This window comes from Sinocyclocheilus grahami, unplaced genomic scaffold (genome assembly GCF_001515645.1).
Source record: "Sinocyclocheilus grahami isolate Dianchi unplaced genomic scaffold, SAMN03320097.WGS_v1.1 scaffold205.1, whole genome shotgun sequence".
Taxonomy (NCBI): Eukaryota; Metazoa; Chordata; class Actinopteri; order Cypriniformes; family Cyprinidae; genus Sinocyclocheilus; species Sinocyclocheilus grahami.
This window is the reverse complement of record NW_015505384.1, coordinates 598,269-625,108: the sequence shown is the minus strand read 5'-3', so window position 1 is coordinate 625,108 and position 26,840 is coordinate 598,269. Positions and strand designations below refer to the sequence as shown.

General features: G+C 37.2%; 3 protein-coding genes across 13 annotated transcripts in view; 2 read left to right on the top strand and 1 right to left on the bottom strand.

Moving 5' to 3' along the window:
- LOC107595600 (alpha-tubulin N-acetyltransferase 1) overlaps positions 1-17,829 on the bottom strand; it is a 19,261-nt gene extending 1,432 nt beyond the window's left edge. Inside the window, exons 1-12 of one of the 8 annotated variants that reach the window (XM_016286058.1) lie at positions 16,091-16,506; positions 13,162-13,222; positions 12,970-13,061; positions 12,741-12,798; positions 12,539-12,652; positions 11,536-11,637; positions 11,126-11,171; positions 9,692-9,737; positions 9,222-9,296; positions 7,596-7,800; positions 4,610-4,713; positions 4,427-4,491 (exon numbers count right to left, since the gene is read on the bottom strand). In XM_016286058.1, coding sequence (XP_016141544.1) covers positions 4,470-4,491; positions 4,610-4,713; positions 7,596-7,800; positions 9,222-9,296; positions 9,692-9,737; positions 11,126-11,171; positions 11,536-11,637; positions 12,539-12,652; positions 12,741-12,798; positions 12,970-13,061; positions 13,162-13,222; positions 16,091-16,182 — 1,017 coding nt within the window. In that variant the 5' untranslated portion in view covers positions 16,183-16,506 and the 3' untranslated portion in view covers positions 4,427-4,469. Of the gene's footprint in view, positions 1-4,426; positions 4,513-4,609; positions 4,714-6,900; positions 7,034-7,595; positions 7,801-9,221; positions 9,297-9,691; positions 9,738-11,125; positions 11,172-11,535; positions 11,638-12,538; positions 12,653-12,740; positions 12,799-12,969; positions 13,062-13,161; positions 13,223-16,090; positions 16,507-17,413 lie in introns of those variants that run through there. The other 7 variants (XM_016286054.1, XM_016286053.1, XM_016286055.1 and 4 more) reach the window with 7 other exon arrangements.
- On the top strand, positions 16,919-26,840 carry LOC107595602 (uncharacterized). 4 transcript variants are annotated; one of them, XM_016286066.1, is made up of 7 exons: positions 16,919-17,126; positions 19,018-19,076; positions 19,195-19,331; positions 19,411-19,473; positions 19,660-19,720; positions 22,613-23,585; positions 25,030-26,840. In XM_016286066.1, the coding sequence occupies exon 6, from the start codon at positions 22,626-22,628 to the stop codon at positions 23,559-23,561; it is 936 nt and encodes a 311-aa protein (XP_016141552.1). In that variant the 5' UTR covers positions 16,919-17,126; positions 19,018-19,076; positions 19,195-19,331; positions 19,411-19,473; positions 19,660-19,720; positions 22,613-22,625; the 3' UTR covers positions 23,562-23,585; positions 25,030-26,840. The 4 variants fall into 4 exon arrangements, 3 of the variants coding, with proteins under 3 accessions (XP_016141552.1, XP_016141554.1, XP_016141553.1); XM_016286068.1 differs by lacking the exons at positions 16,919-17,126; positions 19,018-19,076; positions 19,195-19,331; positions 19,411-19,473; positions 19,660-19,720 and adding an exon at positions 21,985-22,075; XR_001610280.1 differs by lacking the exons at positions 16,919-17,126; positions 19,018-19,076; positions 19,195-19,331; positions 19,411-19,473; positions 19,660-19,720 and having other exon boundaries at positions 25,030-25,120; positions 25,210-26,495.
- The window catches only part of LOC107595598 (valine--tRNA ligase, mitochondrial), a 38,181-nt gene continuing 29,812 nt past the window's right edge, over positions 18,472-26,840 (top strand). The window contains exons 1-2 of the mRNA XM_016286052.1: positions 18,472-18,553; positions 19,339-19,341. Of these exons, the coding sequence (XP_016141538.1) occupies positions 18,500-18,553; positions 19,339-19,341 (57 nt within the window). The 5' untranslated portion in view covers positions 18,472-18,499. The remainder of the gene's footprint in view (positions 18,554-19,338; positions 19,342-26,840) is intronic.

Here is a 26,840-nt window from a genome sequence, read left to right as displayed (position 1 = left end):
AGATAAACATCAAATTTTCATTTTTGGGTGAACTATCCCTTTAAGCAGCAGAGAAGATAATTTCAAGTGAATTATGTACAAGGCCAAGGCTGAGAAGAGAAGCAGAAATTAAATCAAACTTGTATCAGAACAAAAAGAAAGAAAATGATAAAGTAGGAACATGCACATTCTGTATGTCCTGTCATAACTTGAGTCATAACTAGGCCCGCACAGAACACACACACCAATAAAATATACTTTGTAATAATGTCAAATTTGAAGTATTACTTTTAAAGTATGTTTTATATCATTATTTATTTAATAATCTTTTGTCATGCTTAAAAAAACTTATTTTGACGTGTTGACTAACTTACTAAAGCATGTCAAGTATTTTATAATTTAAATTTTTTTGTATGATTTTAACTTTACTTTATTATTCGATATTAGATTTAAGGTTAATATATTTTAATTGCACCAAATTGCAGTCATTACAAATATATTTATCTACATACAAGTTTCTGTAGAAATGACATTAAAGTATATTTAATTTACCATAAATGTTTGTCAGTACATTCAGCATGACACTTTAACCATATTTCAAAAACAATAGAATTATGAAATGACATATATTTACTTGTGTCCTAATTAAGTCGATCACAAATGCACTCAAAGTTCAGATAATTGCATTTAATAAAATTGAATAAATGTAAACTATAATGCATTTTCATGTTAATTGCACTTAATAGGCAATTAAGTGTTGGAAAACACAACGTTCAGTTTGCACTCAAATATATTCCTAATGTAAACATTGATTTCTTAAGCTTTTTTTTTTAAGTGTTTCAGTTCACCAAAAAAATAAATAAATAAAAAAAATTCAAACCTGGCTTATTCAATATTTGGTTTAATATGATAATGCTTTCAGCTGCAACTAAGAGTCTAGTAAAGTATCCTCAGATCAGTTTAACACTCGTCATTTTAACCATGCCATTTTGCATATTTTCTTTTACAAACAGTGCAAAGAATGTCACAAAAGTGTGTGTGTTCTGTGCGGGCCTAGTTATGACTCAAGTTATGACAGGACATACAGAATGTGCATGTTCCTACTTTATCATTTTCTTTCTTTTTGTTCTGATACAAGTTTGATTTAATTTCTGCTTCTCTTCTCAGCCTTGGCCTTGTACATAATTCACTTGAAATTATCTTCTCTGCTGCTTAAAGGGATAGTTCACCCAAAAATGAAAATTCTGTCATCATTTACAAACCCTCATGTCATTCCAAACCTGTATGAGTTGCTTTCTTATGTTGAACACAAAAGAAGATATTTTGAAGATTGCTGGTAATCAAACAGTTGGTGGTTGCCATTGACTTCCATAGTATTTTTTTTTCCTACTATGGAAGTCAATGGCAACCATTCCAACTCATACCGGTTTGGAATAACATGAGGGTGAGTAAATGATGACAGAATTTTCATTTTTGGGTGAACTATCCCTTTAAGCAGCAGAGAAGATAATTTCAAGTGAATTATGTACAAGGCCAAGGCTGAGAAGAGAAGCAGAAATTAAATCAAACTTGTATCAGAACAAAAAGAAAGAAAATGATAAAGTAGGAACATGCACATTCTGTATGTCCTGTCATAACTTGAGTCATAACTAGGCCCGCACAGAACACACACACTTTTGTGACATTCTTTGCACTGTTTGTAAAAGAAAATATGCAAAATGGCATGGTTAAAATGACGAGTGTTAAACTGATCTGAGGATACTTTACTAGACTCTTAGTTGCAGCTGAAAGCATTATCATATTAAACCAAATATTGAATAAGCCAGGTTTGAATTTTTTTTATTTATTTATTTTTTTGGTGAACTGAAACACTTAAAAAAAAGCTTAAGAAATCAATGTTTACATTAGGAATATATTTGAGTGCAAACTGAACGTTGTGTTTTCCAACACTTAATTGCCTATTAAGTGCAATTAACATGAAAATGCATTATAGTTTACATTTATTCAATTTTATTAAATGCAATTATCTGAACTTTGAGTGCATTTGTGATCGACTTAATTAGGACACAAGTAAATATATGTCATTTCATAATTCTATTGTTTTTGAAATATGGTTAAAGTGTCATGCTGAATGTACTGACAAACATTTATGGTAAATTAAATATACTTTAATGTCATTTCTACAGAAACTTGTATGTAGATAAATATATTTGTAATGACTGCAATTTGGTGCAATTAAAATATATTAACCTTAAATCTAATATCGAATAATAAAGTAAAGTTAAAATCATACAAAAAAATTAAAATTATAAAATACTTGACATGCTTTAGTAAGTTAGTCAACACGTCAAAATAAGTTTTTTTAAGCATGACAAAAGATTATTAAATAAATAATGATATAAAACATACTTTAAAAGTAATACTTCAAATTTGACATTATTACAAAGTATATTTTATTGTACTTAAGTGTGTTAAGAAATGAAAGTGTACTCTTTTTAAGGGCACTTAAGCTACCTTTTATTTCATTAATATACTCTCTGCAAGTAAAACTACATTAAAATAAAAAATTTTAAGATCTGAAGTACACGACAAGTGCACAATCAATGCAATTAAATGCACTTCTTTGCAAGCTTCCCAAGCTTTGTCAGAGACCTTCAGGATTTCTGTCCTCCACAAAAAAACATTAACAAGCATGATAGTATGGGACAAATTAACGCAGCAAATTTGCATACTCTGGGTTAATAGTTTGCTCAAATCCTAACCCTCAGTATGAGCTATAATAAAAGTGATACTTGGCATAGCAAACCTCATTAACAAACAAATTCAGCAGAAATCGCCAGTGCTTTCTGTGGAATTCTGTAGGCGTTGATTCTGTGGAGGCCTAGTCATTACCTCGCTCTCAATCCCTGGTGTTTTCTTCAGTATTTACTTCCAATTCACATGTAAACAATACTGACTCTCACAAAGGTTATATGAGAAAAGCCCGACCTTTCTGAAGTGTGTTTGTGTTCCCCTTGTGTCACACACTCTCTCACTGAGCTCTGCTTTCAGCCCTGAGGAAGCACACACGACAGCTACTAATGGTTTACTAATGTGGTTTCCTGAGGACCATCGTAACGCTTCACGTTGTGCCATGGTAAAAGGTTGATTGCGGTTCAAATGGTGCATTACCTGGAAGCTTCAAGGGGTTCTGCTCTTCCACCAATAATTGCCCGAGGTCTCGGCTGTTGATATGGCGACTGTAGAGGTTGCTCCTGGCAACCAGACCCTGATAGCTACAGGATATGAGGAAATGGACAAACAACAGCAATAGAGGGACGAGGAGAAGGGAGGGGAGGAGAGTGAAAATGGAGAAATAAATGAAAAAATGAAAGAAAATGGAACAATAAAAAAATTAATGTGACAGAAAAAAGGAACAAATAAAAACGTAATTAAACATAACTGCAAACGCAAATTCAAAACTCAACATTGTATGAAAACAAATTCCAGTGAAAGAGGACACAGGCAATGATTGTGTAATGTGACAGAGGATTTTTAATCTCATGACAGATTAAAAAACTAGTATGGTGTAATGTTGCAACTTAATGTCTGGTTTTATTTTTGGACATCAGAGTTGCAGTCAAATGCAATGGCTGATATTTTAGGACTTTAAATTTCAAAGCAAGTGGCAAGCGTTTCTCAGAACCATTTATTCTGAGCCATTTTGTACTTTAACCTTTTCAGTGAACACACGTACTTCAGACGGGTTTCTAGATGAGTTTAGTTCATCTTGTTAACTACAGTATAAAATATTTTAAAAAGAAAAACAGAAATCCATATATTCAGCAAGGAAACATTAGATTGATCAAAAGTGGCCGTTAACTTATAATGTTACAAAATATTTCTATTTTATATAAATGCTGTTCTTTTGAACCATCTATTTATCAAAGAATCCTAAGAAAAATGTATCAAGGTTTCCACAAAAATATTAATCAGCACAACGGTCTTCAGCATTGATAATAATCAGAAATGTTTCTTGAGCAGTAAATATTAGAATGATTTCTGAAGGATCATGTGACACTGAAGACTGGAGTAATGATGCTGAAAATTCAGCTTTGCATCACAGGAAAAAAATTACATTTAAAAAAATATTCAAATAGAAAACAGTTATTTTAAAGTAGTAATAATATTTCACAATATTCCTGTTTTTTTAACCTTTATGAGCATAAGCGATTCTTGAAAAAAAAAATGTTTTTAAATCTTGCCTCACCCAAACTTTAGCAAACCTCATTAACAAACAAATTCAGCAGAAATCGCCAGTGCTTTCTGTGGAATTCTGTAGGCGTTGATTCTGTGGAGGCCTAGTCATTACCTCGCTCTCAATCCCTGGTGTTTTCTTCAGTATTTACTTCCAATTCACATGTAAACAATACTGACTCTCACAAAGGTTATATGAGAAAAGCCCGACCTTTCTGAAGTGTGTTTGTGTTCCCCTTGTGTCACACACTCTCTCACTGAGCTCTGCTTTCAGCCCTGAGGAAGCACACACGACAGCTACTAATGGTTTACTAATGTGGTTTCCTGAGGACCATCGTAACGCTTCACGTTGTGCCATGGTAAAAGGTTGATTGCGGTTCAAATGGTGCATTACCTGGAAGCTTCAAGGGGTTCTGCTCTTCCACCAATAATTGCCCGAGGTCTCGGCTGTTGATATGGCGACTGTAGAGGTTGCTCCTGGCAACCAGACCCTGATAGCTACAGGATATGAGGAAATGGACAAACAACAGCAATAGAGGGACGAGGAGAAGGGAGGGGAGGAGAGTGAAAATGGAGAAATAAATGAAAAAATGAAAGAAAATGGAACAATAAAAAAATTAATGTGACAGAAAAAAGGAACAAATAAAAACGTAATTAAACATAACTGCAAACGCAAATTCAAAACTCAACATTGTATGAAAACAAATTCCAGTGAAAGAGGACACAGGCAATGATTGTGTAATGTGACAGAGGATTTTTAATCTCATGACAGATTAAAAAACTAGTATGGTGTAATGTTGCAACTTAATGTCTGGTTTTATTTTTGGACATCAGAGTTGCAGTCAAATGCAATGGCTGATATTTTAGGACTTTAAATTTCAAAGCAAGTGGCAAGCGTTTCTCAGAACCATTTATTCTGAGCCATTTTGTACTTTAACCTTTTCAGTGAACACACGTACTTCAGACGGGTTTCTAGATGAGTTTAGTTCATCTTGTTAACTACAGTATAAAATATTTTAAAAAGAAAAACAGAAATCCATATATTCAGCAAGGAAACATTAGATTGATCAAAAGTGGCTGTTAACTTATAATGTTAGAAAATATTTCTATTTTATATAAATGCTGTTCTTTTGAACCATCTATTTATCAAAGAATCCTAAGAAAAATGTATCAAGGTTTCCACAAAAATATTAATCAGCACAACGGTCTTCAGCATTGATAATAATCAGAAATGTTTCTTGAGCAGTAAATATTAGAATGATTTCTGAAGGATCATGTGACACTGAAGACTGGAGTAATGATGCTGAAAATTCAGCTTTGCATCACAGGAAAAAAATTACATTTAAAAAAATATTCAAATAGAAAACAGTTATTTTAAAGTAGTAATAATATTTCACAATATTCCTGTTTTTTTAACCTTTATGAGCATAAGCGATTCTTGAAAAAAAAAATGTTTTTAAATCTTGCCTCACCCAAACTTTTACACAGTACATATTTTTCCATATAGCATTCTCTGACATTGATAAGTCCTATCAGTCAACCACTTGTCAGGAGCGAAGCCCTAAGGCCAAGACATAAATCTGGACTTAAAAATTAAACCAAGGTCCTGAGGAGCTCCTGACCATTAAGTGTAGAATCTAATACATAACATCTCATATCCCTTATGTTCTGTTAGAATAATCTGTTATATGACAAATTAATTAATTGACAAGTGATTAAATAATACCACCTATCAGTTTTTCAGTGGCAACTTTTATTACTTGCTGCTCAGGACAGAGGATGTTTGACAGTTGAGGGTTAACACTATAGTAAATTGATCAGTAAAAAAAACTCTATTCTATTATCTAAAACACTCCTTACTGTAAAGGGTATGGAAAAGACCAAAAGAGATTCCAATTTAATTACAAATGTGTATCAAATAATTTCACAGGCAATCGTATCATTCATACACTCACAAGGCAGAAAGCAAAATCTGAAAATTTGAGTTCAGTCAAACAATGAAAAATTCTGTTATGACTTTATCAAGCTGCTTTCTACTCACAGGCTGTTATTTTAGCTGTGGAATACAAATAGAATTCTACAAAATCTTCACACCATTCTTCTGAAGATTCTTCAAAATTCTCCTTTTGAGTTCCACAGAAAAATTAACAAAAGTGTGAGTAAAGAACGACATCAGTTTTCACTTTTGGATGAACTCTCTTTTTAAAAGAATAGTTTACCCAAAAATAAAAATTTTCAGAAAATGTACTCGTCCTCAGGCCATCTAAGATATAGATGAATTTGCTTCTTCATCAGAGCAGATTTGGGGAAATTTAGCATTGGATACTCACCAATGGGTACTCTGCTGTGAATGGGTGCCGTCAGAATGAGAGTCCAAACAGCTGATAAAAACATGAATATTATGAAATACCATGGAGAGAGGACTCGTATTTTAGCCGAATGCAGTTAAAAGTTCAGTTAAAAACATTTTGATGGATTTGTTCCTTACAAACACAAACGCTTTTTCACTTCACAAGATGTTAATTGATGGACTGGAGATATTTTTATCAGCTGTTTGGACTCTCATTCTGACGGCACCCATTCACTGAGCAAAGGACCCATTGGTGAGCAAGTTATGTAATGCTAATTTTCTCCAAATCTGTTCCCATGAAGAAACAAATTCATCTACATCTTGGCTGGCCTGAGGGTTAGTAGATTTTTTTGCAAATTTTAATTTCTGGGTGAACTATTCCTTTAATAGGAACTAGCTAAGAAGTTTAAGACAATGAAGTTAAAGACTGAGGGTCAATGAAAGCTGAGCCTAGATCTATTTAAAGAGCTAGCGTGGAATGAGAGAATGAGAAAAAGAGAGAAAGCATGTGGTTAAAAGGAAACAATAGTTGAAACTCATCAAATAAAGTGAGGGGTTCGACAACAAAATGAGCATGTCATAATTGGGGAAGTCAATGCATAAAACGAGCATTTCATAATCACAGATGAAAGGAGGAGGAGAAGAAAGAGAGAGGAGAGGAGGAGAAATGTTTAGCGATTCTCCAAAAGAAAGTGGTCAAGGCCGCTTACGTGTTAGAAGAATAAACAGACTGCGTATCTGACCTTTATGCAGTACACAGTGATACACTAATGATGCACTAATGAGCTGAAGTCACATTCCTGCCACCAAGTCGACCATGCACTCATCTAACACAGGAAGTTGCTCATAGTGAACATGAACGACCTTAGTGTCTCTTCACATTCATTCCCACAGAGCAAATGCTCTCAGCCTCCAAAATAAGCCCCAGATGGAAAAAGCGAAGAGGATGCGATGTAAATACTTGCAAGCAAAGTGCTGGATTTAGACTTAAGTATGTTGCAACTGGCCGTGAGGTGTGTTTGAGATGCACCTGGTGCGTTTTGCCCTGCAGCTGTCGTTGAGCTGGGAGAAGGGGGTCCGGGGGGCCGCGGCGGGGCGGAGCAGGGCCCGGCTGGGGGAGGATCCCACACTGAGCGAACGGGATTGCGGAGATGACGGAAGCAGAGGGGGAGAGTGGGGGGGACCCGCGGGGTGAACGAATGGCCAGGGGAGAACCCTCTGCTCCTCCCGAACCACTGCGGAAGAGAGGAAGTGGAATCATAAAGATTTATGAATTATGATTCCTCTTACTAATTCCTTAACAGTTCCACTTATGATTCTTTTAGTACTTTTAAGGAATAGATATGTGAAAAAGTGAAATGCAATTCCATTGCCTCACTATAAATTACTGGCTCATTACAGTAATTTGTTCAGAAATCAGACTACACTGGTTGTGCTGTATGTTTTTGATTCTCTAAAAAGAATGTGTTCAGGAATCAGACTATACTGATTGTGTTGTATGTTTTTGATTGGCTAAATGTAACTGGCTCATAAAAGCCATTTGTTTGGTAATCAGACTACACAGGTTACACTATATGTTTCTGATTCATACCTGGTTCATAAAAGTTATTCATTCAGGAATCAGACAACACTGGTTGAACTGTATGTTCTGGTTCATAAGAGTCATTCATTCAGGAGTCAGACTACACTAGTTATACGTTTTGAATTCAATAAAAAAAGGACTCATTACAATCATTTGTTCGACATTCAGACTTCATTGGTTGTACTGTATGCCTCTGAATCACTAAACAGAACCACCTTGTAATAGTCATTTGTTCAGGAATCTGATTATACTAGTTTGCGTTTTGGTTTTTAACTTAGAATCATTTGTTAGACAATCAGACTTCATCAACTGTCCTACACTCTTAAAAATAAAGGTGCTTCAAAAGGTTCTTCAAGCGATGCCATAGAAGAACCATCTTTGGTTCCACAAAGAACCATTCAGTCAAAGGTTCTTTAAAGAACCATCTCTTTCTTACCTTTTTATAATCTGAAGAACCTTCTTTCGCCACAAAGAACCTTTTGTGAAACAGAAAGGTTCTTCAGATGTTAAAGGTTCTTTATGGAACCATTTAGACAAAAAGGTTCTTCTATGGCATCGTGAAGCACCTTTATTTTTAAGAGTGTATCTGCTTCTGAATCACTAAAAAGTACCACCTCGTAATAGTCATTTGTTCAGGAATCTGAATCACTTCCACATGAACCGTTAAAATGCCATTCCAGTATTTTGAAGAATGACACCAGCTCTGAATAAGAACAGATTTTTTTGTTCCACCTTGTTACCTGTATACATGGTGACTGGATTGAGACATGGATGTAGATACTCACAGTCCCCTGATTACAACCCTAAAATGTCTAAACTAGGAGTGAGAGTACTTGCTCCTTGCAAAATGCCTGTGATGACTGAAAAAAGCACTTTCCTAAGAACTCTAAAGTAACTGATGGACCAAATCAAGACATTTAATGAATAATGGGAGGCCTGTTTCCAGCTGAAACTATTTATTACAGCGGCTGGATAATGTCAGTATTCAGCTAGTTGGTGTTAATGTCAGCTACTAGGGTCTGTATTGTGCCAACCGGTTAAATATCCAACACACGGAGCCTATGAGTAACCCACCTTCTCTTTCCATTAGTGAATACGGTTTGATCTCTCCCTCTGGCTTTTTTGGGTGAACTTTTCTCAGTTGGACCACTGTAAAAAAGAGCAGTGTGGTCAGAAAGAGCCAATGGAAACAACAGGTAGAGGATAAGTCTGGAGTTCAGCAAGCAGTTAAACGGCACACACTGCATTCTTCACAGATATTCACATCCATAAATATCCATGGGCATAATGCATATATCGATTATCATTCCACTGCACTTTGGGGAAAACATATAGCACTTATCTATAATTGGATTTTAAAGGGGAACAGCAAGGGAGTTGTTGGGACTGATTGATGTGGGCAGAGGTTATGGGGGTCTGTTTGAGTGCAAAGGAAGAGTCTATAATGAGTGGACTTGAGTATACAATAAAGGAGTGATAAGTAAGGTGGAAGCTGGGTGACGGTGGGGTAGGGGAGGGGAACAATAGATATTCAATGTCCTTACAAAAATCCATACATCCCCTGATCCGTCGAAGGGGAGGGAGGTGTTCCTTGGAAGATGAGACAAAAGCACTTGAACAATAAGTGTCTTGAGTTGTTTGCATGGTAAACCCAGTGTAGGGTAGCTATCAACTATAAACAGCCCAAATCTGGGCTCGGTAAGTCATTTATACACATAAATAAATGCATTGGAAATGTTTTTGCCAGGTACAAAGATGACATTTTATAGAAAACAAAATAACAGGTCATGATTTAGATCAGGAAATACACTTGATTTAAATATAGAAGCACTAAAAATATGAAACAATAAAAGAACCAAAAGACAGCTATGAGCATTATGGACAAGCACAACAAAGACAGACTTTTCTTCAATTAATTGTGGAATCTTCTAAAATGGCATTTGATTGCAAGGCAGCAAAAGAATATTGCTAAAGTTTTAGAGAAACTACTAGGTTCTGGACTTTTTTTCTGCATTACATTTCAATCTAAAGTTACTCACCAGTTGACTGATAACTATATATGGAACAAGAATGATAACCTAGCCCTGAGTCATGTAAGTGAAATCGGTGATCCTCTCTGAAATAAAGGAAAAAAAAGTTTCATCTCAATCCGAAGCCATCAAGATGAAAGAAAAAATAATAATAACTTTTTCTGTGACAATAGCAGTTTTACAGAGAGACATAGATTAGTTGTACAACTAGTGTTTGTCACCAACATGCAGGGAATAACAACTAAATAATCCCACTGTCATATGATTTAAATAAATAGAATAGTTTTAATTAATTACTTTTAAGTATTATTATAGTATAATTCATATTTTCAATTAGCTTATATTTTTAGATTTTAGTTTGAAGTTTTACTAATTGTTTGAACTTTTGACATTTTTAGTAGTTTTTTATATTGAATTAATTTTATTATTTATTATTAATTCATATTTGTTTAATTTTAATTCATTTATTTGATATTTTATATTTAGTTCAGTTTTAGTTGCAGCATTTTGTGTACTTCAAAATGTACTTAAACTTTTACTTTTAAGATTTCCATCTAACATTTATATTTTATTTTATTTTCAGATTCATTTCAGTTAATGAAAAAAAATTTTTTTAATATTTTTTAGTTAACAATAACAGCAAGGATTAAAATATTGCAAAATACAGTTTCATGGCCAAGATAAATATTTATAGCCAGTATTTCCTTGTCACTGTCAGGTGTAGCATAAATGGACTCTGTACGTTAAGTGGTTCGAGCTGAATTACTTGGAGAAATTTAAGGAAGAAAAGAAGAATAAAAAGAGGAGGAATTTCAATACAGTGCTGCCTTGCATGTACTATAATGAGGAGAATGGGAGGTTGCCCTGAGAGAACGACTCACTGAACACTGGCACAGATCCAGAACAACATTCCAAACCCACAGAAGAAGTGATGCAGTCAGGCATTACCTGATCTACTCTGGAAGAATCCACTGAACACCACAAAGTTATTCACCTGAGAGGAACAAGTGTGAAGAAATTAGACAATTCATCATAACAGTCAAGTTTTGCAACGGTCATTTACACACCTACTTTTATGAGGAAAACACTATCGTATAAAGTCTGTATTGTGTGCAAATAGAAACGCTCACACGTCATGCACATAATCCATATCAGGATTTACACCCAAGACATAACATGTTATTATAGTATCTGATGAAGTCGTTTTCATCAAGTAGTGTAATCTAGTTTGTTTCAAGTACAAGCCTTTAAAATCTCACTGGCCCAAAAATCTCACTCCACAGAACACCAAACATGCTCTGATTGGCTGTGATTGTTTTGCATCATGCAGCACTTTCACTTTAAAAGGGAGATCATACCTGAGGCACACTGTTCTTGAGATCATAGTGCTTTTCTAGAAATGACAGAAATTTAGGAGAAGGTCTATCATACGCCATCTGTTCAGGCTCCACCCGTTTGTGCTGTTCAATCAGAGGTTATGTTCAGGACAGGAAACCATGAGTCACAAAAACAAGCAGGACTCTTTACTTAGTAGCAAATACCAATGGGTCTTTACACCAATCTCTCATGTGAACATATTAAAAAGGAATAGCTCACCCAAAGATTAAAATTCTGTCATCATTTACTCACTCTCATGTTGTTCCCAAACTGTCACAAAATTAAATTTTTTTCAGAAATCACAAAAATTGATATTTGGAAAAATGTTCCTGCTGCTCTTTTCCACACAAGCAAAAACTCCAAAAAACAGCAGAAAAGCAGTCCATACAACTAATGCGCTATATTCTATGTATACAACATCTTTGTCTGAGAAATACCCCAAAATATACTCTCGTTTTAATTAAATTATTCAATGGAAATCTGAATAAAATGCAAGTGTTTTAACAAAAATCTTACCCTTCACCATAGTGCTAAAAAAAAATTTGCACTTCTGCAAAATCAACCTTGCCGTGTAGCATTCAGCAAGGTTGAAACACACAAAATGCAATGCTGTACAGCATCGTTGACATCCAACCTGGTCTTGATGGGGCACGTTTGAATATGTGCACTTGCGAATGAGTTTTAATGGTGAAGGGGGAAATGATCTGGGAATAAAGAATTACATTTCAGCTTGTTCAGACTTGGAACAAAGAGAATGAATTATATCGACCACTTTCATGATACTTCATTGATGCTTTTTGTTGCTTGTTTTTATTGTATGGTAAAAAAAAAAAAGCAGCATGAACATTCTTTGAAACATCTCCTTTTGTGTTCCACGCAAGCAAGAAAGTCTCATGGTTTGGACTGAAACGAGGGAAGGTAAAATGACAGGATTTTTCTGTAAACTAGTCCTTTAATACATTTAGGCCGCTGACAGACACTCACTTTCAGCATGAAGTCAAAGAGCTCGAGCCCGTAGCCATGCCTCTGCAGTGTCTCGGTCACATAAAAATCCAGCACACACAATGGCTCGGTCTCCAAATGCGCCCCCCGTTGGTCCTGGATGCAATGACAACATACTGTAAATCACTGATGCATCAAGTTTAAAACGATGTAATTACCAACTCAATAATGAGCAAACACTTACAAGTAAAAACAGCTTCTTGTAGCCAACCTTCAGAAACCCAAAAATAACACCCCTCCCACTGGAAAAGCAAAAGACAGGAAGAGGGCGTCGAAGATTGTTATTAACAGCAGATGAGGATGTGTTTATATGTAATGGAAAAACAGGAAAGAGAGAGGCCAGCTGTATTGACATGTAAATAGATTAAATCTGAAGTATAGGCTGCGGGGAGGGATAGAGAAAGCGAGCGAACCCGTTCTGTTCTCCATCTTTCAGGAGGTAGAGATGGTGTCTGTTGGCCTGGAGCTTTGCAGCACTGGTTATAGGAGCAGGCAGCTGCTGGGCCTGAGGAGATACACACACACACATGACATGATGACAGGCTGAAACTGACAGTGAATGACATCTGCACGCTCAAAACAAGACAAAACACAGTCATTATTACCTTAGAGGAGGCTTTGCCCAGCTCATCTATAACTGAGCTGATCTGAAGAAGAGGATCTGGTCTGGAGAACAAAAACCAGGTATGTTAGGAGTCTCACACACAGAAGATGTAAAAATGTGAATTTGCATATGATTCCAGTTATGCAAGTCATAACGGATGAGTACACATTTACAATGCATAACTGTTTGGTTTACAATTTGGAATCATATATAGCTGTGCTATACATTTTAACAGGTTTTTCAATAGCTGACGCTGACATCAAGGTGGTCAATGGCTTGATATAATGAAATATACATGTAAAGACCCCATGAAATCTTTGACGAAAGGAGTTTTTGTCCTGTGTTGTTGACATATTACATATTAAAACATTTGTGTGGGACATATCAAATGGCTTGTCCTATTTGTTTAAATAGCCAATGGGGTGTTGTTACGTCACAGCTGTGAATCATGATTTGTTCCAAGGGTAGGTAGAGCAATGGTTCTCCACCAGGGGACCGCGGGGCATCTGCAACTTCCAGGGGGCCCCAGTAAGTAGTTATATTAATATAATCTTAATAAAAAATGTTGATACAAAAAAATTTATCAATGTAGATACAACATTAAATTGACTTATACACATTTTATTTTATTATTTTTGAGTTTATATATGAGATATTAGCTTAGATATGAGGGCCTTTGAATATTATCTTGGACAAAAGAGAGCCTTGGAGTCCAAAAGACGAGGCTGAATCCAGCTTCTTATTCGCAGCTTCTGATGGACGCTTTCCGTTCCACCTTAAAAGATGTGATGCTTCCACGTCAGTCAGCTTCGCTCAGCTAAGGGACCGTGCAGCCTTTTCTCTTTTTCATGCTTTTTTTAAGGGATTGTGTTGCTTTTGTGTCTATTTTCAAAATAAACGAACAATAAACTATTTTGAGACGCAAATAGCAATGCTTTATAAGCAACTATGGACTGTAAAAATATAAAGGCACATAAAATATAATTACAGTATTTTTTTAATTATGGAACATGTCATCAGCTCTACTTACGGTCCGTGTGATTTTTCTCTTATTCATTCATTTAAAAATAATAATTCAAAGATTATTACAAACTTCAATATCCCGAGGTGACTAGAGATTATGCCAGCTACAGCATGGATCCAGAAAGTAGGCCTACAGTTTTTAAGGTAGTACAAATTACAGTATTCACAAACATGTATGCATTTAAGCAAAATTAGTGTGCACTTTAAAACAATGATAGCATGATCATTTTGTATAATCATCCATGTTTGATGTTCAGGAGTCCTTGCAGAGGTAGGTGTCATCTCCTCAAAGATGTTGGGTCATCTGAAGTCTTCATAAGAGGCTGGATCCAAGCTGTAGCTGGCATAATCTCTTCAATAATGAAAAAAACACTGTAATTATATTTTATGTGACCTTATATTTTTACAGTCCATTTTTGCTAACATAGCAGTGTTATTTGCGTTTCAAAATAGTTTATTATTCTTTCGTTCTGAAAATAGACACAAAAGCAACATAATCACTTAAAAAGCATGAAAAAGAGGAAAAGCCGCACGGCCCCTAGTTGAGAGTGAATAAGAAGCTAACTGACACGGAAGCGTGCGTCTTTTAAGGTGGAACGGATAGTGTCAATCAGAAGCAGCGGATAAGAGCTGGATTCAAACTTCTAAAGAGCATCTGATTCGATTAAAATCAATATGCAACTTGAAATGGGACTTGTCACAGCACTTACATATTGTTGCTTGTTTTGTTAGTTTTGATTGATTCTATTGTCCTATAATTTGGAAGTCATTTTGGATAAAAGCGTCTGCTAAATGATTAAATGTAAAAGACTAATTTTGATTTCATTGTAATGTTGGCAAATTGAATACTCAAAATACTGGTTAAATAAAAAAATATTTTTGGTGAATTTTAAAATTCATTTAAAATCTATAATTTCCGTATTTATTGGAATGTATGCTGTACAGTGCTGCTTATATATATATATATGCAGAAAACGCACCACAAATTCCTTCATGTTATCAATAAATCTATGGGAGGAATGGCTTTAGCTCAGAAAATATGCAATTCATAACCTGCTTCTATTAGAAATGCCCCTTCACTTTGATTTAAGAAACTGCTCAAACACATCTTTTCAGTAAAGTTTAGAATATTTAACTATTATTGTTATATATATATATATAATTATTTGATTGTCTTTCTAATGCAATGTAGCGTTTTACGTACAAGAAAAGTGCATTACAAATCAAATGTATTCTTAAAATATTTGTATTGTATTATTATCATAATATTGATTTATATTACATTTAAAAAAAAATGTTTATCCATTATAAAAAGTGTATTATTATAAGCAATCTATCTATAGCACGGTGAGATTTCTTATCAAGTCAAGTCTGCTTTATTGTCAATTCTTCCACATGTACAGCACATACACACAGAGAATTGAAATTGCGTTACTCTCAGACCCTTGGTGCATACAGATAACATAAATACAGATAGGTACAGATTAAATACAAAATACAAAATACAACTATACAAATATACAAATAAGGTAAAATGTAATATATATATAAAGCACAAGGCATATGGCAGATATTGTGTGATTACAGTGATGTCTTGCTGAATCAGCATCGTTCAGATTAAACCAAAGGCAGATTCAATCAGACTCAGGTCAGATTTGTTTTTTACTCAGGGCCGCATTTGCATCCTCTGGCCTCAAGCTCAACATACAGCAATAGGCTTATCATTACAGGAAAAAGATGACCTGGACCAAATGCAACATTTAGCCTAATAAAACCACATCCTAAACCCCCACTGCTAGCACAATGCACGACAACAGTGTCAACCACTGTTACAAGACAAAAGCAGTGCATGCTGCACACAGATCACACCCATCTGTCCCAGCAGCACACATTAAAGCAGACATTACCTCCCATGCGCTTTCCGACCTGCACTCAAGCTGTTATCCAGCACAGTGATTCTCTCGGGGAAAAGCGCGTTCAGGTCGAAAGGGAAATCCATTGTAAGAACAGATCTGGACTCTTAAGACAATGCACTAGTAATGCCCTGCTGCAGATTCAGACGCATATGGCAAGCCGTTTTAACATGTATGACAGCGCCAGTCGACTCTCGCTGCAGCAGTGGGCTGGTTTAAAGGCACAGCTTCTGTGTTGTGTTGTGTTTGTGTCACTCTCTTCATTCACTCCGCTGGAGGAGGAGTACACCGTGCACACGCCTGCAGGAGAGTTTCTACTTATATTTCCATAAATGTAAACATAAAAACCTTTCATTTAGACAGTGGCAGAAATCTGCGGCTTCAGAAGACTTATTTCCGTTTCCTCTTGGCAACGACGCATAACTTTGTGCTGCATAGCTAGCAACCAAACATATCTATTATATATTGCAGCCAGTAGATATGATCGTGTAAATACAGCAATAGTTGTACTCTTTTATATTTATATTTCTTTTGATATTTTTCGTAGATATATATTTTTATATATTTCTGATTTCCCCTGGCAGCTTTTTAAGAACATTTAACTTGATCTCTTATTATATTTTTAACAACATTTAATTTCCAGCATGCTGTAATGTCCCATCTCACAATAAAAAGTGCATGCATCATTTCGTTTAAATAAATTATAACGAAGAAAAAAATAAAATAAAATAATGCAACATCTGCACAAAATATGCTTGTCTTTTCATGCAGGCAGATATTTCGCTACCCTGACTGCAGCATTAGGACCCTGTTAAATGCCATTCTGTGGATGCATGCGTGCGTGCGTGCAGCAGTTATTGAGAGAGCGATGAATGACCTGTATTGTTATTATATTTTAATTTTTTTGTATCGCTTACCCCAAAACACAGTTCAGTGCTTTATATTTAAGCTTGCTAAGAAGATCCGACTTGGCTCGTGCTCGAATGCGCCATTAGTCCACAGATCAACATGCGTAGCCCAATATGACTTGGTAATATATTACCTTCAATCAGACTCAGGTCAGATTTGTTTTTTACTCAGGGCCGCATTTGCATCCTCTGGCCTCAAGCTCAACATACAGCAATAGGCTTATCATTACAGGAAAAAGATGACCTGGACCAAATGCAACATTTAGCCTAATAAAACCACATCCTAAACCCCCACTGCTAGCACAATGCACGACAACAGTGTCAACCACTGTTACAAGACAAAAGCAGTGCATGCTGCACACAGATCACACCCATCTGTCCCAGCAGCACACATTAAAGCAGACATTACCTCCCATGCGCTTTCCGACCTGCACTCAAGCTGTTATCCAGCACAGTGATTCTCTCGGGGAAAAGCGCGTTCAGGTCGAAAGGGAAATCCATTGTAAGAACAGATCTGGACTCTTAAGACAATGCACTAGTAATGCCCTGCTGCAGATTCAGACGCATATGGCAAGCCGTTTTAACATGTATGACAGCGCCAGTCGACTCTCGCTGCAGCAGTGGGCTGGTTTAAAGGCACAGCTTCTGTGTTGTGTTGTGTTTGTGTCACTCTCTTCATTCACTCCGCTGGAGGAGGAGTACACCGTGCACACGCCTGCAGGAGAGTTTCTACTTATATTTCCATAAATGTAAACATAAAAACCTTTCATTTAGACAGTGGCAGAAATCTGCGGCTTCAGAAGACTTATTTCCGTTTCCTCTTGGCAACGACGCATAACTTTGTGCTGCATAGCTAGCAACCAAACATATCTATTATATATTGCAGCCAGTAGATATGATCGTGTAAATACAGCAATAGTTGTACTCTTTTATATTTATATTTCTTTTGATATTTTTCGTAGATATATATTTTTATATATTTCTGATTTCCCCTGGCAGCTTTTTAAGAACATTTAACTTGATCTCTTATTATATTTTTAACAACATTTAATTTCCAGCATGCTGTAATGTCCCATCTCACAATAAAAAGTGCATGCATCATTTCGTTTAAATAAATTATAACGAAGAAAAAAATAAAATAAAATAATGCAACATCTGCACAAAATATGCTTGTCTTTTCATGCAGGCAGATATTTCGCTACCCTGACTGCAGCATTAGGACCCTGTTAAATGCCATTCTGTGGATGCATGCGTGCGTGCAGCAGTTATTGAGAGAGCGATGAATGACCTGTATTGTTATTATATTTTATTTTTTTTGTATCGCTTACCCCAAAACACAGTTCAGTGCTTTATATTTAAGCTTGCTAAGAAGATCCGACTTGGCTCGTGCTCGAATGCGCCATTAGTCCACAGATCAACATGCGTAGCCCAATATGACTCGGTAATATATTACCTCCACTGTTTTGCAGATCATATTTACTTAAGCTGAACATTGATGTTTTGGGAAACCAAATTTCAGAGAATGCACCGAAGCTGCAACAATGTCCCAGTAACGCAAGTATGAGACTACGGCACTAATGTTTTCGAAACTGCGTAAAGTAAATATAATAAAGAAACTAAAAATAAATAAATGCATTCAATTTAAAATAAAAAGATAAACAATGTATTTAAATAAGTACATAATACATTTACTGTACTAAAAATGTAACCGAAAACTATGTAATAGAAACTGAATACTTTGCAAACAAATACGGTATAAATATGGTCTTTATACATATAAATATATAGCTGATAAACTTCAGAATGGTGGTCCCTCTAACCCTATTTGGAGGTCTGTGACATCTGAAAGATTGAAAACCCCTGTTGTCTATTATTGCATGCAATGTTGAATCATTAGAGTCTGTGATTTCCTCATGAAGCTCTTCGCAGTGCACTGAACACATGCAGTACAGCTTGTGACTGAGCAGAAGTGGCTTGGATTTTGTCTAAATGTTAAAGTAATTATTTTTACAGGTTGGATGGGAGGAGCAGATGTTGCCAGGCAGCTGATGTCAACGGCTGACGATCAGTAGGTAAGAACTAGTTGATGCTAATGAAAACCTCAAATAATTAGTGCTTTTAAAAGCATGGTGTCTTGTCTATTATTGCATGCAATGTTGAATCATTAGAGTCTGTGATTTCCTCATGAAGCTCTTCACAGTGCACTGAACACATGCAGTACAGCTTGTGACTGAGCAGAAGTGGCTTTGAATGTCTCTAAATGTCTAGATACATTTACAGGTTGGATTCCAGCAGGATGGCTGATGGCAGCGGTTGACGACTAGTGGGTAAGAGATTGTTTCTTATGCATATGAGTTTGCAAGTATGGCCCATGATAATCTCTAACAATTAGCGTTTATTTTCAAGCTTTTCAACTAAGGATTTGAAGCCAACTTAGACGTGGTCTCCAGCCCATGAATCAACACGACGGTTGGTGTCCGGACAGCGCTGATGCTTTATCAGTGATGTGCAGTGATGATTCAATAGACTAGAGTCTCTGATGACAGCATGAAGCTCTTCACATTTCTCTGAGCACAGCTTTTGATTATTAAAACGTGTTTATTGTTACTAAGAACTTCTAGTTAATGTTGGATTTTATTTGTATCTTTTTTTTAGGTTGCCATGATGCCAGAATGATGTGCCAATGATGAGCATATTCCTTTGAATCTGTCCCTGTGTAAGTACTGGCCCAGTAAACTTACCTTTGGTCATAATTGGGTGTTAATGATGAGCGCGTTGTTCGGTTCCACTGAAACTCAATGAAGTAACTTTCTCGCGGCGCACTGAAACACTGACAGGCAACTAATACACTTATTTTCCCCCTTTGTAATCTAATACACGCGTTTTCTTTCAAGGACAGAAGTTGGTGCAATGGCAGAAGAGTTGTGGTGCCCGGTTTGCAGCACAATGGTGAACTAAAGCTCCTCTGTAGTTATTGTAACTTATACACTTGTGTTTCTATGTCATTCCAAGGACAGTTTGAGAAAGTAACTGCTTGTTTTTGACTTCTCAGTTCTGTGTGTATGCTGCTTTTTCTAAAAATGTACAGTTTTCTTTTACATTTAATAAAAATCACTATTACAGCTCAATATGAAGTAATTGGGGGTTTTTTTATGGGAGTGGCGGGGCTATCTTGTAGTTTTATGCCTTAATCTTATTCATGCTGTTGGATACGGTCAAATATTAGTGCAAATGCTTTTGGGAGTCTTTTTAAAAGTACATAACTTGCATGCCATGTCGCTGATTTACACCCTATACATGATTTATATTTAAAAATGGTGTCGTGAGTAAAACTATATGAAATGGGTTATCATGAAATTCTGATATGCTATCTAAATGTTTGAAATATATTTGAAGATTAAGAATCAGTCAGTATAGGCTCTAATTTTTATTTATGGGTCTTTTGAAGCATTCGTGTTCAATGCATCACACAGGTGCACTTGATGAATTCGACATGCCATTCCTCTCTTCAGCTGCTGTTTATTAGGAATAGCTAAGGACTTTTATTTTGGAAAGAGTTCAGTTACTTGGTGGCTATTGTCAGATTTGACTTCACTCTATTTAACTCACTTTCGGTATACGCTTATACATCTTTTTTTACTACTAGCCTACCTGTTGTTGTAACAAAATCAAACCCACGCTTTGGAAATATATAAATGTTAATAGTTTACACGGACTGCCACACATCTGCAGAGCGAAGGTCAGCGGGTCAGCGATGCTTCTGTTCAGCACACAGCAGTGCGTAGCGACGCCCCGTTTGTGAACGAATCGTCCTGTTGAGTCGGATCTTTTCAATGAATTTGTTGTCGAGTCAACAACTCCAACTCATTGAACCGAGAACACATTGAAAGAGACTGGCTGAATTCTGAACCTTAGCATATATATTAGCGTATTTCTTTTACTATATGAAGTAAAAGTTGTGTGGTATTCCGTATTAAAAGCTTTCTAGCTAAACCTGGCATTGTACACTGAATATTGTTGGCTCTGTGAGGAATTGCTTGTCGCTTGGCATAAAAAGCGTCAGCTAAGTGCATAAACATAATAAAAAGGTAAACGGCATCTATTCCAGCTAGTCTCTCTCATACATGTATGATTCGTAACGAAATACTCGTAAGGAACAGCAATACGTGGCTTTATTATTGTACGGCTTTATTGGGAATATCAGGCAGCACGAGTTTAAAGATTCACTGAATTGATTGGTTGAACCAGTTCTTTCAAATGAACCGTTTGAAAGAACCGATTCGCCGAAATGAGCCGGACTTCCCAAGACAAGCATTACTAGACAAGCAAACCAGCTCGCACACAGCAGAGACTAAGTTATCCGTCAAAACTCCGTGAATCTGTTGAAATTAAACTAGACTGCATCTTCGCACTTTGTCGAGCTGTTTAGGTGCTGAAACGGTTTAACCTCGAGCACGTATGCGCCGGGTGCTAATGGACCGGAATGTGAAGCTGGCTTCGATGAATGAACTCAAATGTTTTTGCAAGTGAAGTCTGGAAGATGTAACTGCGTGTCCTTACTGCAGTCGTATAGAACTGAAGATTTGGGGTCGCAGGTATGTTTGTTTCTCCGGTCCACATCGACACAGTTTAGCGTTTAAAGTTTCGGAGTCGCTCGGCTAGTTCAGACATGCTAACCGACGCCGTTTCGCCTGAGGAAAATGCTTTGAGAGCTCAGAAATAAACGAAACCCCATTACCACAGTAAGTTTGTTTTGTTTTAATTTTTAATACAAATTATATTCTTTTCCTGCCATGGAGTGATTTGCACGGGTGTGGCCGTCAGATGTTTTCTGGTTCATTTGCTTTAATACAAACACGCCTTAATACAGGTCTGTTGAGGTCTCATTGTGTAGATGCCTTCTTATACTTGTAGCGATGTAACACTTTATATGTCGGAATAAAGGGACACTCAACGTCGTTTTCTGACTGGCTTCGATGAATGAACTCAAATGTTTTTGCAAGTGAAGTCTGGAAGATGTAACTGCGTGTCCTTACTGCAGTCGTATAGAACTGAAGATTTGGGGTCGCAGGTATGTTTGTTTCTCCGGTCCACATCGACACAGTTTAGCGTTTAAAGTTTCGGAGTCGCTCGGCTAGTTCAGACATGCTAACCGACGCCGTTTCGCCTGAGGAAAATGCTTTGAGAGCTCAGAAATAAACGAAACCCCATTACCACAGTAAGTTTGTTTTGTTTTAATTTTTAATACAAATTATATTCTTTTCCTGCCATGGAGTGATTTGCACGGGTATGGCCGTCAGATGTTTTCTGGTTCATTTGCTTTAATACAAACACGCCTTAATACAGGTCTGTTGAGGTCTCATTGTGTAGATGCCTTCTTATACTTGTAGCGATGTAACACTTTATATGTCGGAATAAAGGGACACTCAACGTCGTTTTCTGATTTTTTTAAATAGCTATACCATTAGATGAAGAGGTGGCTGTGCTTATTATTGCTTTATACTATAGTTATTAATGTGTAATTATCGATTATATTAGCTTTTCCCCCACACACTGACACTTTATTAATGTTATAGCATTTTAATTTCCTCCTTTGTGCATTATAAAGTAATAGTGCCGACATGACCGCAGTTGTAGGGCAAGTTTGGGGGTGGGTCAGTCCAGCAAATCTGTACTCGTCCTGGGGCAGTAAGGCCAAACCTGAGGAACCCCCAACAATGGACAATCAGACTAAAAGCAGATGGGGCTTATGGGGACTTACTGCCTGGGTTCGGAGGGGCGAGAACACTAAAAAGGACCAAAAGACAATCGCAGAGGAATTCTGGGAGACCGAGGAGACTGTCAAGCCTCTGGACATTGAAGAGCTGAGGGCTGATATTGAGATTGAGAAAGCAGCGGCCCAAAGCTCCTCACGCTGGTGGAGCCGTATGTTTCCATCCAGATACTTTTTCTGGCCCAGGTGGTCATCGTCCACCGTGTTACGCCAGCGGAAATGTGCCGGGTGGAGTGAAGGGACGTGGGACAGCGATGAAGTCGATGGGGAATCAGACTACGGGACGCCCCCTCCGTCCCCCGCACCGCTGTCCCAGCAGACATCAGCATTCCAGTTCTTCTCTCGCTCATGGACGGGGGAAATCGTGCCTGAGCACTACGGCATTTGCTTTAATTTCCTCCGCCACCTCTTTGATTTGTTTGTGGTGGGCTTCCTGACCACCGTATCCCCTCCGACCAAATTCATTTTGGACGTGCTGGGGGTGCAGGGGGCCCTGAAGCTGTGGCTCCATGGGATGGCCATGTTTCTGGTGTCGTCTGTTGGGATGGCCGGATTGCTGTGGGTGGTACAGGAGTACCTGCTGCCGTTTGCGTTGATCTACGGTATAGTGCAAGCGCTGGTCATCTCTGTCAGTGTACGCCAGAGTGAAGCTTCGGCAGAGGGGGATGATGGGAAAGGTGATGGAGAGGTCAAAGAGAGCGAGGAGGAACAGAACGACATATGGGAGCAGAATGAGCCACAGCAGACAGCTGACGAAAGCAAGAAAGGAGTTAAAGAAAGCTGAAGTCCTGGGAAAAGTGTATTTTGGGTAAGTAGCTGTTTCTGCCCACAGAACCTGTTGTTTTCTTGTTTTGTTTGTGCTGTTGATATAAGGGAAAGGCTTTCCTAAAGTGAAGTGAAAAGTGACGTGACATGTGGCCAAGTGACCCATACTAGGAGTTAGTGCTCTGCATTTAACCCATCCAAAGTGCACACACACAGCAGTGAACACACACACACCGTGAACACACACCCGGAGCAGTGGGCAGCCATTTTTTTGCTGCGGCACCCGGGGAACAGTTGGAGGTTCGGTGCCTTGCTCTAGGGCACCTCAGTCGTGGTATTGAAGGTGGGAGAGAGCGCTGTACATTCACTCCCCCCACCTACAATCCCTGACCTGTTATCTAATTATGCAATAAATGTGTTGTATAAATCTATCCAACCCGTATGTAGTGATGCACCGAAATGAATTTTAACCAAAACTGAAATTAAAATTTTCATTTAGCTGAAAACCAAATTGTTAACATTTATTGTTTTAGTTTCATTAGAAAAACTGACAGACAATTTGAAAGCTCAGATTTTGTTTCATAGTAAAAGTTACAAAGCTTATTGTGATTACTGGATGGCAGACGTGCTACAAATAATGTTGAGTAAAGTTTGGTTCATGCATGAACTGAAGACAGCATTGACTAAAAGATCTGGGTTCATCAAAATTAAGATCCAATTAAAACTGATATTGTCAATCCCCTCCACACAATCCAAAACTTGTATTTTCCTAGTGTTTGGTTCACACATCAAGAACATTAAAGTTATAATACCGACTGCACGACCCCTGCATGACAGCTGATGTAAAATAAGAATCCGGCTTAGGAGAGCCCATACTGATTAGTAAAAAAAAAAAAAAAAACTTAATTGGTCCCGATCCAGATCCTTGAGATCGGCTTGGGACATCCCTAGTGTGTACAAAGAGACACTGACACAGTCAAAATGTACCATCAGAGAAGTGCTTATTAAATCTCACCTTTTTGGTCAGTGTTTTTGACTCTCCAAAACTCAAGGATTTGAACAAACTTGTAACCTGTTATAATTTAGTAGTAACAGTAGTAATATAATCCGGTTGTAAGTTAGGCCGAACTTTTATTTGGGCGGGTTGTCATGAAGATCTCAGTGTGTATTTGGTGGTAGTTTACAGTGTAAAGCTGGTGAAGTGACTCTGGAGCAGCTCTGGAGATGAAGTTTGTGTCACACATGTTTGAGTTTGTGGAGCAGATGAAAGTACAGCACTCATTCACACGGAGATATGCTGAATGTGGCTGTTGTCACGTTTATTTCTGCTGTGTGATAGATAGGCTGTTAGATTAATCCATATCAAGTAAAAATGTCCAAAGCTTTTCATCATTATCGACATACGTTTTATAGCAATCTCGATATGATATCATTTATTGCCCAGCCCTATTATGAAGTTATACGATAACTTTGTGTTCCTGTCACAGGTTGTTGACATGCTGATCATCCAGTACCCAAATCTTTCAGAGGATTCGACCACCAACAACTCCCCATGAGCGATTGAAGATCACCCTAAATGTACTAGCACTTCTTTCTCTCCACCAGTGGAAGTTTTTTGCTCACTTCAAAATTTACTTTTAATTTTCCCAAAATCTATTTATACGTAGCACACCAGCAGGAGAAGTGGACGAGTAAAACACTAGAATCTACAGCCACAGCGATAAACAACATCTGCCATCTACAAACCTGAAGAAACACGTACAGAAAACTGAGCACCCCAGCAATCATTGATTGACAGGGAATTTCAATGAAATACCATGTGATTCTGAAGACTGAACCAGTTCAACGACAAGTTGTTTGTAACGAAACATTACTTTTATATGGCGGTTAATAGCTTGGCGACTCCACGCTGTATGTACTGCACATCTGCATGTGCCACTTTATACACAGCTCAATGTGGCCTCTAACAGCGTCTCTGGATTGTTCGTAACTGTGTGCCCTTCCATTTAATGGGCCGAGTCCATTATATCACCCATCCTTTATCCTTAATTCAGTCCATTAGTCCAATCACAGGCAAACTTTTTGAGTGCAATTATAAAGGTACTGCAAATGATTTTCAGATAGCTTTCTGCATACAGCAAACCTGCGCATTACGTTGTTCCGTACTTATTTTATTTTCATTTATTAAACCTGTTCATGAAAAGTTACAAATCTAGCTTCCTCATGTTTTGGGTTACGTCATTAGAACCTTTCTGTGCTTGATGTATATTTACACTTCATTACAGCATCAACTGCATGTCTAGATTGATTTCAGACGTGTCGTCAGTCTTACTTGCTTCATTTTGGTTTCAGTTGATTATATCTTTTGTGCCTCACAGTATCTGGTACATTGGCCAGTTCACGGGGAATTATGGGTAAAGAAATTAGAAGTAATTTTGCACAAGTGCATACTGTCAGCTTAATATCCAATGCTTTGTTGCACAAACATGTCTCTCGCTTGCAAGCATAGCTTTCTCTTCCTGAATGTGTTCCACGGCGTTTTATCGATGCATGAAACTTCTTATGTTGTGAATGACTTTTCCTTTGTGGTACTGGTTTATAAATTTCTAGGTTGTTCATGTCAGTTATTTAAGCATTAAAATGTAGCGCTAGAATTGTTGGTTTACTAAAACCTTGAGCAATGTAAGAATACGTGTGACCTTTGAAGGTTCTTTAAAATGTGTTTTTCCATTTTTGTAAGCCCTGAGTCCACTGGAGTGCGGGTCACTGCTGAAACCAGACAGCTGTGAATAGAAAAGTCTGCTGTAGAGTGTGAAATGGATTGCAGCTCAAGGTTGTGAGATCTGCATCTACAGTTCTTAAGTGCTGCACACTGAGTCTTTAATAGTCCTTACAGCTAAAATAAACTTTGTTTTCCCCATATTTCATGTCTGGAGTATGTTTGTTTATATTAGGGCATGGATACATGTGGACACAGATTTGATCTGTTATGGGTCAGTCCATCTCAAGTGGTCCAAAAATTGTGAAGGTGATTGCTTGACCATTTTTATTTTACTTTGTTTTAACCACCGTGTCCATTTTTGTGTCATGGCAATATGGATATTGGTTGTATGGATGTTTACGGAAACCTCTATATCTCGGCTCTAACTAAAATTTGCTGTAATGACACAGATGGCCTCCGTGGTTATTAGTAAAATTAAAAATGTTCATGCAACCTCCAAAGATGTATTTTTAAATATTGAGCTTTATAATGGACTTTATTTATCAGGGTTTTCACGCTTTTTGACCAATGAGTTAT